Here is a 17,738-nt window from a genome sequence, read left to right as displayed (position 1 = left end):
CACTTGATAACCCACCATCTATATAAGAATCAAAGGGGAAGATGCTAACTGACAAAAGAGATGGCATTCTTGTAACAAGCAGATAAAACAATTATTGACCTTTGCCCAGTATTATGCTTCAATCTCTGGCCTTTCTCTTACACTCGGAGTTGCTTTCCGAAAGATGAGTATAATCATATTAACCATCTGACATAAAGTATTCAGCCATCATTATTATTATGATGCTTTCCTTCACTGACTAACTTTATCTGATCCTAAGTAGTTTGACGATTACAGTTCTAACTAAAAAGACATTGACATAAGGCTACTTACAGGCACATGCTGCAGGAGGGTACCCTTCTCCAGAAAAGTCAGTCAGCTGATAAAGCCTTGAGTCCTGCAATACAAAAAGAGGAGGTCAGTGACAGGCCGTAACAGTAACAGTACAGGAGGTCAGTAACAGGCCGTGAACCTGAAGACTGAGAGACAATTCATGAAGGGGTCATTAGAGCACCTGCACAACTCTCTCTCCCCTGGAGAATATAATAATGCACACGTTCAAATCTTAGGGCCTGATGACAAATGCAGCTGTCGTAAGACTGCCACACTCATGCTGGTGGTGGTCTGTCCGCCACATTACAACTCTAAAAGTAGTTGTGGTGCAGGACCACCGGCTGAACCAGGGAACAGTCGTTCCCTTGCAGAGCTGCGCTACATTGCAACATACTCAGGGGGACTGGCGCAGTCCCGCTGAGCATATTATGAGTTCCTGAACTGCCTGCCATTTCATGGTGGGAGCCTCGTCATGAAAAGGCTGTCGGTGCAGGAGCAAAGGGGGCCCTAAGGACTCCCATGCCCCACTCCCCATGGAGATACATTCATGGACACCCACTGCAGGGACAGCCGCACGTCGGAGGAGCAGTGCCCCACTATTTGCTAGACCGTTGCCAGAAAAAGGCAAAGCAAATCCTTGAGGATTGCTTCATGCGGGTCACGTAATTCGTTCGGACCTATCAATTATGACAGCTTTTCAATAGCTTCTTTTCCGTTGTCGGAGACCAGGAAGGTTTTAACCAAAAACAGATTTAGTCACAATTGACAATTACCAATGGAATTTTCATAAGGGTCATTCAACACTTAAATTCATCATCCTGAAAATGGTCTAACGGATCTTCATACCAAACAGACCAAAATGTCGACAACCACATCTATTTTCTCCTTGATTCATTCTCCTTAAGGAATTGGTTTCTGTTTTGATCAGTTTCATCTTCCTTCTATACATATTGTTTGGAATAGATGCTCACACTAGTGATCATGAGGTGTTTGTAATAACAAATCAGTTGTAAACCTCAGTCACTGTGTGTTTCAGTCTTTTGTACCCTTTGATAAATCTTTTTTCATCATAAAGTTTGCATTTTGAAAAATGTACACCCCGTCTGAAGGGTATCTGTAGCAGTTTTATTCTGATACAAATGAGCAAATTTAATTCTTGATTAATCAGTTGTAAGCTATTAAGTGGAGCTTGTGATCATTGTTCTGTATACTAAATGTCTAACTGAGTGCATTTAAAGAAATCCCTTGTAGGCAAAATTACCTGTCGATGATTACAAGTGCAGTGGTCGTAAGACTGTCTCACACTCATGCTGGCGGTGGTTCGTCCGCCGTATTACAACCCAAAAAGTAGTTGTGGCGGAGGACCACCGGCTGAACCAGGGAACAGTTGTTCACTTGCAGAGCTGCGCTACAATGTAACATGCTCAGCGGGACTGGCGCAGTCGCGCTGAGCAGATTACGAGTTTCTGAACGGCCTGTCATTTAATGATGGGAGCCTCGCCATGAAAAGGCTGGTGGTGCAGGAACAAAGGGGGCCCTGCAGGATTACGGAGGGTAGCATTTGCTCAACAACAGATGGGATGATTTTTACTGCAGTCTCGGCATGACATTACAATTATAGTGTTTTCTGTGATTAAATTACCTTGCATTGCTATAGGTTTAGACCTTTTTAACTTAAACGATTCGAATCATACCTTTGAGGTGTCTCTGATATGCTGTTTTTTCCATGTTTTACAGTTACCCCAGAAGAAGGGCGAGAAGCCCGAAATGCATTGGGTTAAAATAACTTCATGATTACTTGTTGTATTGGCTTTTATCGACATGCTGTAATTAAGGCCTTTGAGCATAATACATGCACTTGAAAATCGAAACTACCAGTTCAACACAACAAAAGAAAAAAACAAGAATAAAATACATTTGAAATAAACAAATCATGGTCAAACGATGATTTTTCATCTTATACGCAGGAGTCGTGTCCTGGGACTGATGCATAGCCATGCATCAGCATCATGTTTGGATATTCTTCTGTGCTGCGGGACAGAGCACACACCAGAATTGCACCCCAAAAAGACTAAATCTAAAGAAAAAATTATGAACTTTGAATAAATAGGAGTGCGGGTTGCCAACTAACCGAGCGGCCCCGCAGGACTCCCATGCCCCACACCCCATGGAGATACATTCAGGGGGGCACAACTGTGCCCTGTCTGTATACCCCCAAAGTTCCTGCACAGCATGGACGTCCCCGTCCATGCTATGCTGGAACCTTTTTTGCCGTTCCCATTGCGGTGCTTGTTTTCCAGGCACCGCCATGGGAAAGGCAAAGGACCATTCGCCTTCACATGTAATGAGGCAGGTGGTCCTTGCACGACTTTAACAGTGCTGTCTCAGTGGAGAGGCGGCACAGCACTGCCAAACTCGTAATCGGCCCTTTAATTCCTATGGTGAGCTACACATGACACTCCTGGCTTTTTAAACCTGTTGAACCAGGTTCACGTTTTACACTGTATTCTCTTTCTCACTCACTACAAACCTACAAAACAATGAAAAGATCATCTGGAGTCACAAAATGGATTAACTGATACTGCTTTCTCTACAGATAAGAACATTAATGAGCTACACATGTTTCCTCTGCATAATCATAAAATGCCCAGAATGGATATATCTACACTGGCAGGCTTGTGCAAGTGCAAGCACTGCTCAGTATATTGCACAAGAGGTACTGATGACCTTTCTCTACAGAACAATGCATGATGCTGTGATTTACTGCAAACCAATCTGTTGTTTGACAGCCATAAAAAGCATGACATGTTAGAGCGATCTAATGAATCATGAAACACCATACACCAATTCTACCAATGGCTGTGATTTATCGATGATATTCCTTGCTTGGAGACAATTAAAAAAAACTTTACTTGCTTGCATTTAAAAAATGCAAAGCAGTACAGATGAGTCCTTTTGCTGTTGAATAATGAAGATATAACAAAGAAACACACCATCTACCTTGAGAACCATGACAAACAGTACACTTTCTGTTCTCCTTATAGAGAACCATGCAGCACTACACACTCACTATTGAAAAGTGATCCCCTTTTGGGTGGTCACCCCCCAAATCTTTATAGTGAGTCACCTGTTGGTAATTTAAACTCTATCCCTGGGACACTGCTATCCAGTGCCCAGTGTATGTACTCTGCCCCCTACAGTATGTCAAACGGGCTGAAATTCAGGTAGCCACATTTAACTTTCTTATAAAGCTATAGTATAGATAGCAGAAATACACCCATAGGATAGAAAGGCAAATGCCCATTGTGGATTGCAGCACCGTTTGTGCCATTTACAACAGTGGTACTGAAAACAATGTTTCAGGCCTGCCCTGTGTACCCTGACAGTCGCAGCTTGAACTTTGCACTCAATAACCTGTCAAAATCACCCTTGTGACAGGTAGGAAAACCTGATTTAAAATATTAAATAAATCACAGCTTGGTGTCCACAAGAACGGCTGCATAGCATTTAACAGTCAAACATATGTGGCATGACTATTGGCATGTTCCCCTCAGTCACTAGGCCCAAAACCTCATTGTCACTGGTTAGGCAGTAACTAGTGCATAGGGAAAGTGAAATCATAGATTATAAACTTAAATCTATAACCTTTAACCTGTACCATGTACAGACTCCATTTATAAACTAATTTTTATATTGTATAACAATCTACTCTAATGGTGAATTCAAATTCTTATTAAATATATTGAAAATGTAACTTTTAGAAAGTTACCTTTACCCTGCCCAAGGCTGCTGGAGGCTAATTAGCATTTGCGTTCCTAGAGCAAAGACAATGTCTGGGAGTAGGGAGGTGTTTTCTTTCCCTGGCAGGAAGATAAGCTAGGTTGTTTCCAGGAACATTATTAACTTCAAGGAGGCTGCTGTTGGAAATTACCATCTTTGTGTGGTATTACCATAGATGTTTGCATTCATCCCCATTGTTTTGCGGAACTTGCTTTTGTTGGTATTGGGACTCAGTGCATTTTAGCTGTGCTAATCAGAGGAAAAGTGTTAGTACCCACCCATCCAAACATGGTAAAATCGAAATACCTCTGATTATTGCATTTAGTTTACTTATATCTCCCTAATATATGCTACTGTATGTACCCAGGGTTTGTAAATTGAATACTCCTAGTGTGCTGCAGCATTCATTGTGCCACCCACTAAAGTAGCACTTCAAAATATGTCTCAGGCCTGATACTGTAGCCTATGTGCACAGTTGTAAACTCCCATTCTGACCTGGCCAAATAAGCCTTGTTTCATGCCTAAACCTTCTGTTTTAATATTTATAAGTCATCCCTAAGATAGGCCCTAAAGGTTCTTAGGACATGGTGCATGGTAAATAAAAAGAAGGACATGTGTAAATAGGTTGTACCCGTCCTGGCAGTGAAACACTTCTAAAGTCGTTTTTCACTGGAACAAGGCTATCTCTCTTAAAATTAACACTGGGTTACCTTATTACACTTAATACATGATAACTTCAGTTTGGCAGCAGATAGAGAAATTCTTCTTCCACTTGTTTGAATTGTAATGGTAAAGTTGGATGTTAAATCACTATTCTCCAAATTCCACTTTTAGAAAGTTGTCATTTTTCTGCCTAAACCAAATAGGCCTTTCTGTCAGGGCCATATGACTGATAATGGCTCTCCTGTGGTATGAAGTGTCTTCCTTTCAGACAGGGGACAAAGGAGTCTTGGGTGTGGGGAAGAATGTTCTTCTCCTTAGCAGGATGTCTCGGGGGTTTTACTCAGTCCTTCCTGAGCTTTAAAGGATAGCCTGAGGGCTCTGTCCACCCCCTTCCTGACTTCTGAAACTTCTTGCCTATCACTGGAAAATGCAGCACACACCTGGGTTTGCCTGTCCTTTGTTACTGTAGACAGGTTGGAGCTAGAACTAGAGGAAGAACTGACCAGAACTATTTAGGGTTAAACAAAGGGGGTAACCCCGATACACAGGCTGGCACTGGGTATAAAAGTAGCACCTACAGAACCTCTCTTCAGAACGTTCCTGGGTCTGTGGAGACAGCCTTCCAGTCTGAAGCCTGAAGGAAGACTGGACCTAGTTGTCTTGAAACCAGTACCCCAGCTGTGACTCCAAAGGTCAGTTGTCTGACCTCCTGTTTGAGCTAGAGGGGCACAACAAGCTTTCAAAGGCCTCCCCTGCAACTGCCCAGGTAATCAGTACCACCTGGACCGGCCTAGAACCTGATGCTGGCCTCTGCTAGAGTGAGTCCTGACCCGCAGGAGTGGCTACTCCAGGTTCTGGACCCTTGGCTAGTATCAGCATGTACTCCTCCAATCTCAAAACAGCAAGAATTAGTCTCCATGTGGAAATCCAGAGTAACTATCCCCCCAGTCTCCTTGCAACAGATAGCAGGCTTTACTAATGCCAACGCATGACCTGCATCAGACTGCTGATGGACCTTCTCAGGCTACAAACACTGGGCTTTGCACAGTGCTGTTCACATCATCTAAGATCACCCCGCATGTCCCGCCCAAGCAAGTCTCTGACTGAGGCTCCTCGCGTGGACTTGGACTAAGTTAGAAGGTAAACTTTACATTGGGACGAACCTTGTCCCTGTATCCAACTCGCGCTCCATCGCAGTTGACCTGAACTTCTGACTTTGACATGGTCCAGCATGATCAGATAATCATGATTGGTGCTTTGTGCTTCTTGGCACTATTTTTATCTATATCTTTAAAAATAAATAACTTTTGTGCTACTCATTGTGTTTTTGTCAGTTTGGCATCAGTGTATTTATTAAAATATACTCTATTTTCCTAAATTGGTTTTGGATTTCTATTGTGTTGGATTTTCATTTTTTTAAGTTTCAGTGCTGCAGTAATACTTTACAGATTGCCTCTAAGTTAGGCCTGGCTGCTTTTGTACCAAACTATCAAAGTGTTAAGCACAGGTTTATTTAGTGATTTTTGTGGGTCACCCTGGCACGATTTCTGTTATCACTTGAGTGTGGCTCTCATCCTCTGATCTAATAATACCATTTCTTAAACATGCCCTATCACAAGAAAATGTTAGGAGACATTTGGAAAGCCCCAGCGTTTGTCTCCATGCTCACCTGGTACCAAATCCAGTAAGAGGAAAGCTAACTCTTAAACTGATTTTGAGTGACCACAGAGGAGGGGGCTGCTCATTACTCTGGACACACCTCTGGGTGGGTTACCAGCCTCTGCGAAGGAAGAGTAGAGTTTCCCAAGGTTGTACTTTGAGTGTGAGAGACACTGTGGGATTGTTTTCAGTAGGGCAAACAGAATCTGCTGAAAAAATGGATAGGTTTGACCCACTGAACCTTTATCCCAGTGCTTAGGTAGTAGAAAAGAGTCACATCCACCCACTAACTGGTGCCAGGAATTATTGTGGCATCCCCAGGCACCCTCTTTGAACACTTATTGGACCTGCAGATGATCAGGAGAGGGCTGAACCTGCTGCTTGTGACCTGAGAGGAACCCTGAAGTATTGTACCTGCTCCCTCTTATACTCAAGACAAAGACGTGATGCCAAGGCTCAGCTAGATGAATTTCTATGTGCCTACAGGGAAACAACAATGTGCAAGTGGCCTTAACAACTGGATCTGGACCAAACTGTGCTGCTGGCCTACACCTGATACCCTGAAAGCCTCTAAGTTCCCTCTGTAGAAATTCTGGGGCCTTGTAAGTCGACCCCTGTTGTAGTTTAGTCACCAGAGGAAAATTTGGAATCTTCTGAAACCTTTCACTACAGAGCTTCAGGGGACCCATGAGAAAAAGTATTTGATTGGCAGGTCCATGACATCAAGCTGAATTTAAACTTCTACCAACTCAACACTACCATCAACCCTGAAGAAACACCAAGTCCTATTTTACGTTGGGACATAGAAAGATTTCAATGAGAAATCTCCAAAAGCTCTAGCAGGACCAACCTGCTTCAGGTTTCTGACCTAGTGGTGTCTACAATATCAGTGGTGGCCCAGTAAGAGTGGATTTTTCTTATCAAAAGACAAAGTACCTTTCTGCATTGAGAGTTAAAAGAAATGTAATGCTTTCCTTCAAAAAATTGACAAAGTCTCTTTCTGAAGTGGACTTGGAAACCTCTTTGAACATTTTGACATCCATAACTTTCATCTGGACCACTTGCTCTATCTGACCAGGCTTAAATTGTGCCTAGGCCCTAGTCTGCTGCTACCATAGACTCCATGGTACTTTCTGCCTTTTGGCTCTATTTTCACATAAATCCTAAAAAAAAAAAACATCTCTCTGGTTCTCCTTATTGGATTTCTTTTGTCATTTTAGGCCTATTTTTCTCAAAAAACATTTCCCTTTTTAAAAAATTGGTGGTGAAGTTTATTGTGTTTTTTATGACTTTTTCAACTTTGTATGCAATGCTTAAATACTTTACGCATTGCCTTCGATTTAAGCCTGACAGTCTTGTGGCACATTACCAGTGATTTAGCTCAGGTTTATTTTATTTAATTTGCGAGCCATCTAGCAGGCAGTGACTTTACCGTTACAGGCAGACACTTGTCCTCACCAAATGATAATCTCATTTTCTGCACTCACTATTCTTTCTATAGAAACAGTGAAATATCAGAGAAAATGTACAATTGAAGAGCAGTGGCCCAGCACTCAATACCGCTTTTGGGGAACAGGAAGATGGTTCTGGATGGAAATCTACAGAAGAGTTAGGGACAACCATGAAGCACTGTGGTGTATTCTAGTGACATTGGAGAAGCTTGCCTTGTGAAGAAGTGAAATAGATGGCCGATGGAGACAGAGTGAATAGCTATAGAACAGATGAGTGTGATTTTCCACAGAAAATATTACGTAAATGTGGTACTATAATTCTGGTAGATAGGTAATCTTCCCCCACATTCTTCATTATGAGTTTCCTCCAAGTGACAAACTAGACCCAGAAACATTTTCTCCAGCCATAGTTCTTCAGCAGGTAGCTCCATATGGCCTCAGCTGTGACTCCTCCTGCTCTGATGTGATGACAATGGAGTACATAATGTGCCAATCCGTGCACTGACATCAGTTCCTTGTATATTGATCACATCAAATAAACACTTGCTGGAAGGAACCAATAGAACGTCAAGGACAGCGATAAATACAAAACACTATATGTTTGCTTACACTGAAATCTTATTAATAACTGTCAAACTCACTAGAGAGGAGGGAGTGTATTAAGAAATCTAAATGAAAATTATGAATACACTGCAAGGAAAATGTTACTTACCCTATAAGCATCCATTTGTGGCGTGCAGTGCTGTAGATACACATGCTCTACACTCTCCTACCATCTATTTTTGGCAGACTGATTTGCATATAGCTGGGTCCAACTGAGGTGGCATGGTGTGTAAAATAATGATGGACTTGTATGCAGCAAGAGTAATTACCATCCATCACTTTTTGTATACTTAAGAATGTCACCCTAAGTGGGACAGGTATGCCCAGACATGGGTCAGGTGCACCCTGTGTCACTGGAACCAAGCTATACCTGGCTGATGAGCCAATAATAAGGGTGAAACCAGTCATGGGTGGCTTGTCTCTGGTTCAAAAAGGACATGGCCTGGCAGTTCAGGCTGGCCTATTTGCATTGGAGCAGGGTTGAGGCTGATCAGCATATGGGTGGGTCCAAACTGAGGTATCATGGTCGGTGAAAAAGGAAGGACTGGGATACAGCCACAAGCGATTACCAGTGACTGAGATTACACTTCAAGCATTTCATCCATCGCATTGTTTTTTTGATGCCCTGCATAGAAAGTAAAGCAGCCCTCCCCAAAGTGGTGGCTAGCCAGAGGATGTTGCAGAAGATTGAAAAATACCTGCCTTTGCTATATTACCGAGAAAGACCATAGAGGCTGCTTTTTAGCGGGTAAAATGCGGCCTTGGGGGAGCTGGGAGCTGCCTTTTGACCCTTGCATAGTAGGTTTGGATACACTTGACTAGTCAGCTAACTACTGCTTCTTTTGAAACCACACTACTTTTGTATGGTTTAGTGTAAGCGAAAATAACTTTCATATTACACGAGGGCCCTCTTTATATCTAATGTGTGAAGGGCTCTCTCTGCTACTCAGTTTGGCATTGGTAAAAACATCTGGAGTTCAATTTTCAATTGACTGGTTGAGATGGAAAGGAGAGATCACCATGGGTGGAAAGTTTGGATTAGTTCTAAGGAATACCCTGTCACCATGAACTTTGAAAAAGGGCTCTTCCAGGGTGAGAGCTTGGATCTCACTCACACACCTGAGTGATGTGATCATGTCTATAAACCCCACTTTCCAAGACAAAAATTGGGGAAGGCAAGAAAGAAGGGATTCAAAAGGTGGTCCTATGAGCCTAGTGAGGACTACATTGAGATTCCATGATGGGATTGGGGGTAACCTGGGTGGGATAACCCTTTTAAGTCCGTCCATAAAGGACTTAGTGACCGGGACACTAACTAGAGTAGAATGTTCCCTGTTTTGTAGGTATGCTACCACTCTAGCCAATTGTAAATTAATGAATGTGTAAGTCAAGACTGAGTTTTGCAAGTGAAACAGGAATATCTTGCACTAATGGCTTTAGTGGACCAATGTGTTTGGGAAGGCAGTAGTGGACATATTTCTTCCACTTTGCTACATAGCAGGCTCGGTAGTGGGGGAGCCTCCTTGAGGATGGACATACGTTCAGGAGGAAAGTTGAGGTAATTAAACTATTAGACTGCAGGAGCCAGATCACCAGGTTGAGGTGCCTGGGATTGGGATGCCCGACTGTACCCTAGTTTTGAGTGAAAGTATTGAGTCTGTTGGGGAGCTTCTCATGAGGTACTACAGGCAACTTGAGGAGGGCTGTGAACGCTGGCTGTCTGACCCATGTGGGAGCCACCAGGACGAGGGTGAAGGAGGTCTGCTGAAGCTTCCGAATCACATATGGAAGGAGTAGAAAAGACAGAAAAGTGTTGCCTAATATTCTTGAACAGTTCAGCCTTAGTGCATTGCCCATGGACTGTGGGTGTGGAGACCTGGAGGCGAAGCTTGGGGATGTCATTCTTGGCAGTTGCAAACAGATCTATGTTGGGAAACCCCCAACGTTGGGAGCAAGACTTGAGAGTGGAGTTCCCACCTGTGGATTTGTTCCCGCATCCTGCTGACCAGGTCTGCGAAGTCACTGTCTGCTCCCGGAAGATACTCCGCTAACAGATGTACTCTGCGGTTGATACCTCAACACCAAATTATTTACATCAATGCCGACTGCTGGGGATAGTGCATACCCACCTGTTTTTGCAGGAAATACATGGAATTCATGTTGTCTCTTTCTATCAGGACTGTTTTGCACTGTACACAGCATAAGAAAGCCTTCAGAGCCAACTGAACTGCCAATAACTTAATTTAGTTTATTTGGAAGGTTTGTTAAAGGGGTGTCTACAGGCACTCAACAGTCATGTCCTGTAGATGCGCCCCCAGTCCATGAAAGAGGCATCTATGGTAATGGTGACTTGAGGACTGGGACGTGACCGTTTCAGACTGGAGAGCGAGATGGAACGTTAAAAATTGGTCCCGGGTATAAACTTGGAGAGGTGATAGTTACGCGACCCCCAGCAGTGATAAAACTTTGTATATACATAGCGAATGCGGATAGTTACGCGACCCCCAACAAACAAGAACCGGGCAACAAGTTGTTTTGGCTATGGTTGAATAATAATTTACAAGCCCGCCAAGATATACAGAAATAATTTAAAAGAAAAAAAGAAAAGACGACCATTTGTCCCATAAGATTCTATTTGGACAAGAGGTTGAAAATTATTTGTTCGGATGCCCTAGTCCTGATGAGGCCGAAAGAGTTATTTGGCTGAAACGCGTCGACATTTATTTTGAAGACACTCGTTGGATTGTGTTTTGTGGTTTTGATTGATTTTTGAAAGAGCACTCAAAATAATTAGGAGATTGTAAACGACAAAATCTCGTAGTGTCTCTGTAGAAGTGATCTTCGATATATAGGAATGCGGTTTCAAAAAAAGCCCATAAGCATCCTGTTATAAACAAAGGGCGTTTGTTGATATGTATATGTTCAGTGGTTTTGCTATATGTAAGTTTTGTAAATATTGTATTTGTTTGTATATATATATGTCTAAAAACAAAATAATTTCAAAAGAGTGGGGTATAAAATAAATATCCTTAAACCTACAAAAAAGTCAATTTATATATCTTTGGTTTTCATTGGAATCGCCGTTGACTTGGTCATAAAATAAAGTAAACATAGGTTTTATTGGAGAAAAAATATTACTCTAGGGAAGATATAATTCATATGTCTCTTCGCCTAAACTTATACGAGAGTATCAGTCCCGAGGCATTATCTTTTTCTATATATCATTTATATACCCAGATGCCGGAGGGTTATTTGGGTTTCCCCCTTTTGTTTGAAGAGGTACAGGCACTCAACAGTCATGTCCTGTAGATGCGCCCCCAGTCCATGAAAGAGGCATCTATGGTAATGGTGACTTGAGGACTGGGTCTTGAAAAGGCCTGCTGTGCAACAGAATGCTGCTGTTTCACCACTGCAGAAAGCGATGGGTGCTGGCACAAATCAACATTAAATTCTCCCACAGACACTGAGCTTGAGATTATTGTGCCACTAATCACTCTTGGAATGGCCTCATGTGAAAGCAGGTGTGGGGAAAAATGATGACGCAGGAGACCATAATGTCAAGGAGGTGCATTTCTTTTCTTACTGTTAGCTGACGATTTGGCTGAAAAAGAAGGCAGGAGCTAGAAGGCTTGGACCCGTGTGAGGCTGGCTTAAGCTTCAGTTCAGATTTGCTCCAAGGAAGGGATGTATTTGGAGGGTTTGGAGGTGGGTTTTGCTGATGTTGATGGTGAAACCTAGATCGTGAGGAAGATCTAAGGTGATCTTTGTGCAAGCCAAACATTGCTGTTTGCCTGCACTCTTTATCAGCCAGTCATCAAGATATGGGAAAATGTGCACACTGTTCTTCCAGAGGTGAGCGTCTACCACTGAAAAGCATTAGGTGAAGACTATGGGAATGGTGGTCACCCCGAAGGGTCGAGCTTTGAATTAAAAGTGTTGTCTACTTACCATAAACCTGGGGTAGCATTGATGTGCAAAGTGGATCGGGAAATAAAAATAGGCGTCCTGGAGTGTGACCATGTGGAAATTCTACAAAAGGATGTTGTTTTTGAGGGTCCAGAGGTCTAGTATAAGACTGAGGGACCCAACTTTTTGGGAGTTTAGAAAGTACAGGGAGTACACTCCTTTGCCATGTTGTTCTAGTAGCACAGGCTCTATAGAACTCCTTGAGTAAGAGCACATTAACACATTCTTAGAGAAGGCACTGGTGTTCTGGTGAGAGGGAATGTTTGCGGGGGGTTTGTGGTGGGCAGTCAGTTCCAGGCAGTAACCCTGCAGTACAATGGACAGAACCCATTAGTCTGAGGTTATGTTTTGCCATTTGAGCAGGAACCCCTGCCGGCTTCCCCTGGCAGGTGTTGTATGATAGAAGGAAAATGTGAGGAAGTCACTGCTTGACAGGTGCGGGTCCCTTAGCCGCAAAACCTCAACCCTGATCTTGGACTGTTTCCCCTATAGCCAATCCTGGAATAACCAAGGGAGGCTTGTAGCTGGTGCTGTTGCTTCTGGAAAGAGTTGAAGGCAGCTTTGGTACAACCATGGAATTGTGAGCGATGAAGAGTCGAACAGGGCAATGGAGACTGGAAAGCTCTCATTGCTTTGAATGTGTATTTTTTCTTTATTCAAGCATCTGATCAGCTTGAGGCTCAGAGATTTTATCTCCATCAAACGGCATGTTGATCAGATGCTACTAGGCATCTGGATTCAAGTTAAAGACATGGAGCAAAGCATGACTGTGCATCAAGATGCTTGAGCTAAAGTCTCTGGCACTGGTGTCATCCATGTCGAGAGCACATCTGATGGTGTTATTGGAGATTGTTTGCCCGTCCATTAATATCTCCTGTGCTCGTTGTTTGTATCAATCTGGGAGAAGCTGGATTAGGTATCTGATTTCGTCCCATTGGATATGGTCGTATCGGGACAACAACCGCACAGAGTTGGAAATCCGTCAATGAGTTGCAGACTGTGTGACAAACAGTTTCCGTGCTGCATCAATTTTCTTACTCTTTTTCTGGCAGCAGGACATTTCCGCTACCCTGTGCATTTGCCCATTTACAGGTGGTGTGCACTACCAATAAATTTGGTGGGATCTGACCTTTGCTGTAGGGCGGGTCACAGGGGGAGGACTTGTTTCTTTTTTTGTCAATCCATGGGATGACTATCTTAGCCTTGACTGGGTCTTTGAAAACATCCTGTGTAGGCTTAAGCATCCCCTTAAGCATGGGCATAAACTGTGTGGAACGTGAAGCACATGAGAGTGTTTCCAACAGGTAGTTATGATGCTTTGCAATGATGTGTAGGTCTACCATGTGAAAAGTGGCAGTCCTGTGAATGACACTGTGGTAAGAGGTGGTATCATCGGAAAGGGATGGCTTGGCAGGGTAGAGGTCGAAGTCGCTGTGACCTGTCAGGACAACCCCATGGATTATCCTGGGTCCCCGGATCTTAGGGGGCATTGTAAAAGTCTATGTGCTCAAGACTCTCCTCCCAATAGGAAGAATGTGTAGAGCCCTCTGGGGAAGGAGGATGAGGTCCCTGTGGTGGTGAAGAAGGAAGAGAGCAATATGTGGTGGAGGAGGAGAAGCAGGTCGAGAGGGAAGTGGAATGGTGCCCCTGCCTTGATGACTCCTCAGTTTGGGAGGTGGAGGGGTTTCAATTCTAGATTCTCTTCAAAAGTAAGCTTCCTCTTGTGAGGAAGGGTCTCCTGCACCTTTGGTGTTGGCTTTGCCCTAGGTCAGTGCCAGAAAACTATATCTCCGATTGTGGGCTTGATGCCTGACCCCCTGAGGGGCGATGAGTGACTGGATGGTGAGAATCAGTACTAATTGTTGCCGTCTTCTGATGCTGGCCTGATGTGGGCGGCAGGTCTGTCACTTTGGAGAGCTAAAACGTATTTGTTGTGCTGCAGCCACTGCTATGCCTATCTAGACAAAAGACAGTGCATATCACAGAATATTGGCTGGGTATGGCTGAGTTCAGATATTCCGACTTGAACCACTGAACAAACTTCTTCCATAGATTCCTGTAGATGGACGTCGTGTGAGGTTTCCTGGCAGCCAAGTTGTCATCTGTAACTTAAGACAGTGAGAAAAATGGCTCTAGTTGACACCTCTCAGTCTCTATTATTGTAGCTGTAGCTTATGGGAAGGAGTACCTGACTATCCTGCTGGCAGACCAGGATGACTGTGCATTTGGAAAGAAAGAGAGGACTCAATGATAAATTACAGCACATCAGCATATCTGATCCAACTTGCACAGTATGGGGGTGATCAGGATCACTTCTGCTTGATCTTCCTGAACCTTCTGCAGCACCTTCAACTGAAGCAGAATTGGTGCAAATAGATATAGACAAACATGTGACCAAATGAACCTGAAGTTTTCCCATGAATCCATTCAGAGGTAAACAAATGGCACAAAATGGAAAACACATTTTGCTCTGGACCTTGGAGAAGAAAGAAATGGGTGTCCTAATCTAGAGATCAAATATGTCCCTTTAGATTCATGGTTTCTGAATTAGAGGTGACTCAAAACATCTGCACTCACATTGGGGGAGTTTGAAAGGTGTGCTGCAAATTGGAATATCGCCCATTGCTCCGCCAATGTCCACAGTTGAATCACCTCCCAACATGAGGTACACAACCCAGCGTTAACCTTTCTCTGGGTAAAGAGGAAAGGGGTGTGGTTGTCAGACAGATTTTGAATGGTGTTCCCTTAGGTGGAATGTAGGAATGTCATCATGGTAAGACAGTCCTCCTACCACTTCATCATGGACGAAGAAGAGGACCTGAATGAAGAGGGTTTCTTGTTGTTGGAGCCTCTGCTTTCAAGACATCACTGAAGGGACCTCATTCAGCATGGGACCTGTATCACAAAATGGATGCAAAATGCTATTATACCCAGCAGGTATAGGTTGGGCAGAAGTGGGATCCGTATCTACATAAAGAACACTGGAATCATATTCTGAATATCTGCTGTGTGCTGGAGCAGCCTCAAAATTTTCTGAACTGTTAGTAGAACTTCCTCACTGGGGAGGCCAGGCCAAGCTAGTGAGCTGTAGCCTTGCGGTTTTTGAAGTGTTGCAAGAAGCATTTGGCCTTTTTATCGAATATTCTCTCGCCATTGAAGAACGTGTCAATGAGCATGGCTTGGACATCTCCAGCAAAGCTCGTGAAATACATCCAAGCTTGCTGGCGTAGAGTGGAACAGCGGCACATGTGCACATGGATGGAGTGACTGCATATACAAAATCCAAGCAGCACCTCGGGATTTGTTTATAAGCATCAAAATCATCAGTAACCTGTTATGGGAAGGGCTTCTTCATGTGGTCAGGCAGATATGTCACGTTAGCTATTTGAGGGCAAGACCGTTGGTTTGGAGGGGCCATGTGAAAGGCATTTGCATGAAACTTTGTTGAGGAGGCTTGGACCACAGGACTTTCCGGTGAAGGATGTGATGACAAAAACTTCAGGTCACAAGGGATAGACCTCTGTCATCTAACAATTTGTGTGCAGACTGCTAGACCCAAGTAAGATGTATTCCAGGTGGCCAGAGTAGGCTCTAAAAGAACCAAGCTGAAAGGTACCAGAGACTCCAAAACTGAAAAGGATGCTTCAAATGTTATATGTTTTGGCATGTTTTCATACCATAGAAGTGAACAAAGAGACTTCCTCTGAAAGAAGGCTGTAGAGGCAAAGAATAGTCCACTCCGGAGAGGTATTTAAACCAACAGCATTTTGTAAATCCAAGCAGAAGTTAGTGTCAATATTCTAAGAGGGTGTTCTTATCAGTCATGACAACAGCTTCTGATTTGGGCACAAAACTTATTTTAGCCAACTTTGAGAGCTTGAAAGGCGGTATGTAAAGGGACTCTGTGGGTAGCGTTGGTGTCATAGGTGGTTCAGAACACATGGCGCATGGCATCTTGGCCAGCATGAGCTTCTCTGGAGGTGCTGTGGCTAGAACCTGTTGAAGTACAGATTCAGGTGGCACTTGAGTCAGATATGCTGGAGTGGTCAAACATAGGATGACCCTGTGGGTCACTCCATCCTTGGGGGTGACCCACAGGGTAAACAACATCATCCCAAAGAGATCCACCATAGTAAGCTAAAAGGTCCTGTCCTACTCAGGCTTAGCTGATGGAGTCTCAAATACATATTTTTAATGTCAAAATCAAGCACAAGGATGAACTCGTTGTCATGCAATGTTATTGAAACTTTGAATGGTACCAAGAGCGGGATTGAGACCTTGATGAAGAAGAGTATTTATCCATTATAAGAGAACTTTTATATTTTTTTGTGAAAACAACTAGGGTATTCTTCCCTGTCAGTGGACTTACTTGATGGTGAAGGGGAACACAATGAAGCATGTCTGCAGGCCTTGGCCAAAGATATCTTGGACTCCTGTTCCTAATGGCCTTCAGGTGCATTTAAAGAATAGGAATTACAGGCCGGGCGTGCTGTATTCGGATCCTACAATCCAAGACACCACATGCAGATGTCACATGGGCATGAGAAAGACATCATCTTATGACATCTGCAACATATTCTTAATTGTGAATTCTTAAGAGGCGACATCTAAGCAGCTGTAGCATTATGCCAGATAAGCACCAAGAACAGTTCGAACCCATGTTGATGAGGCCTGGAAAAAAGGAACTGACACCACAGCACCCGCTGTCCTATTATGTACTAAGATATCATCACATCCTAGATGGAAGGACCACAAATGGGGCAGCAAATGTTGCATGGAGTTACTGGAGAGATATTGCTGGAGAGAAAGTTTCTGGGTTCGGTGTGATGTCTTGAGGATATTCACAAGGTGAGACATCTGCCAGAAAATGTGTCTTTTATAAAGAAGCACACTCAGTGGCAAATATCTGGTCAGATTAACAGAAAAGTGTGCTGGGTTTGCCATTACATTTTTTTTTTTTTGTAAATCAGCACTTGTGTAAGAGGCAGGCCTAGTAGAAAAGAACAAGGGGTTTGAGAGAGAATATCAGAGTGTACAAATGTCATACTTTGTTTTGCCACATTAATGTTAGAAGCCACAGACTGTGATGAGGTGCTTTAAATCTAAGCAGGTTTGCCTTGCAAAACGTTTCAGTAAAACAAAGACAGAATTCAACTTGCGAGCATCAAGCCATCCACATGTAAGACAGTTGAATATACAATGGCACTTAACTTCACAATTCAGGGTTTTCACATAGTGTCCTGTCCTGTGATCCTGGTGACGGAAGTAAACAATAGTAACAATCTGAAAGTATTGTTATATTCC

General features: G+C 43.3%; 1 protein-coding gene across 1 annotated transcript in view; it reads right to left on the bottom strand.

Annotated features, from left to right (window-relative positions):
- LOC146856812 (uncharacterized) overlaps positions 1 to 17,738 on the bottom strand; it is a 1,211,343-nt gene that overhangs the window by 145,654 nt on the left and 1,047,951 nt on the right. Inside the window, exon 27 of the mRNA XM_085646995.1 lies at positions 313 to 376. Within this exon, the coding sequence (XP_085503121.1) occupies positions 313 to 376 (64 nt within the window). The remainder of the gene's footprint in view (positions 1 to 312; positions 377 to 17,738) is intronic.

The sequence above is a fragment of the Triturus cristatus genome, chromosome 3_2 (assembly GCF_964204655.1).
Source record: "Triturus cristatus chromosome 3_2, aTriCri1.1, whole genome shotgun sequence".
NCBI classification, from domain to species: domain Eukaryota; kingdom Metazoa; phylum Chordata; class Amphibia; order Caudata; family Salamandridae; genus Triturus; species Triturus cristatus.
The sequence above is the reverse complement of the archived record's forward strand: the minus strand, read 5'-3'. Positions and strand labels throughout refer to the sequence as shown.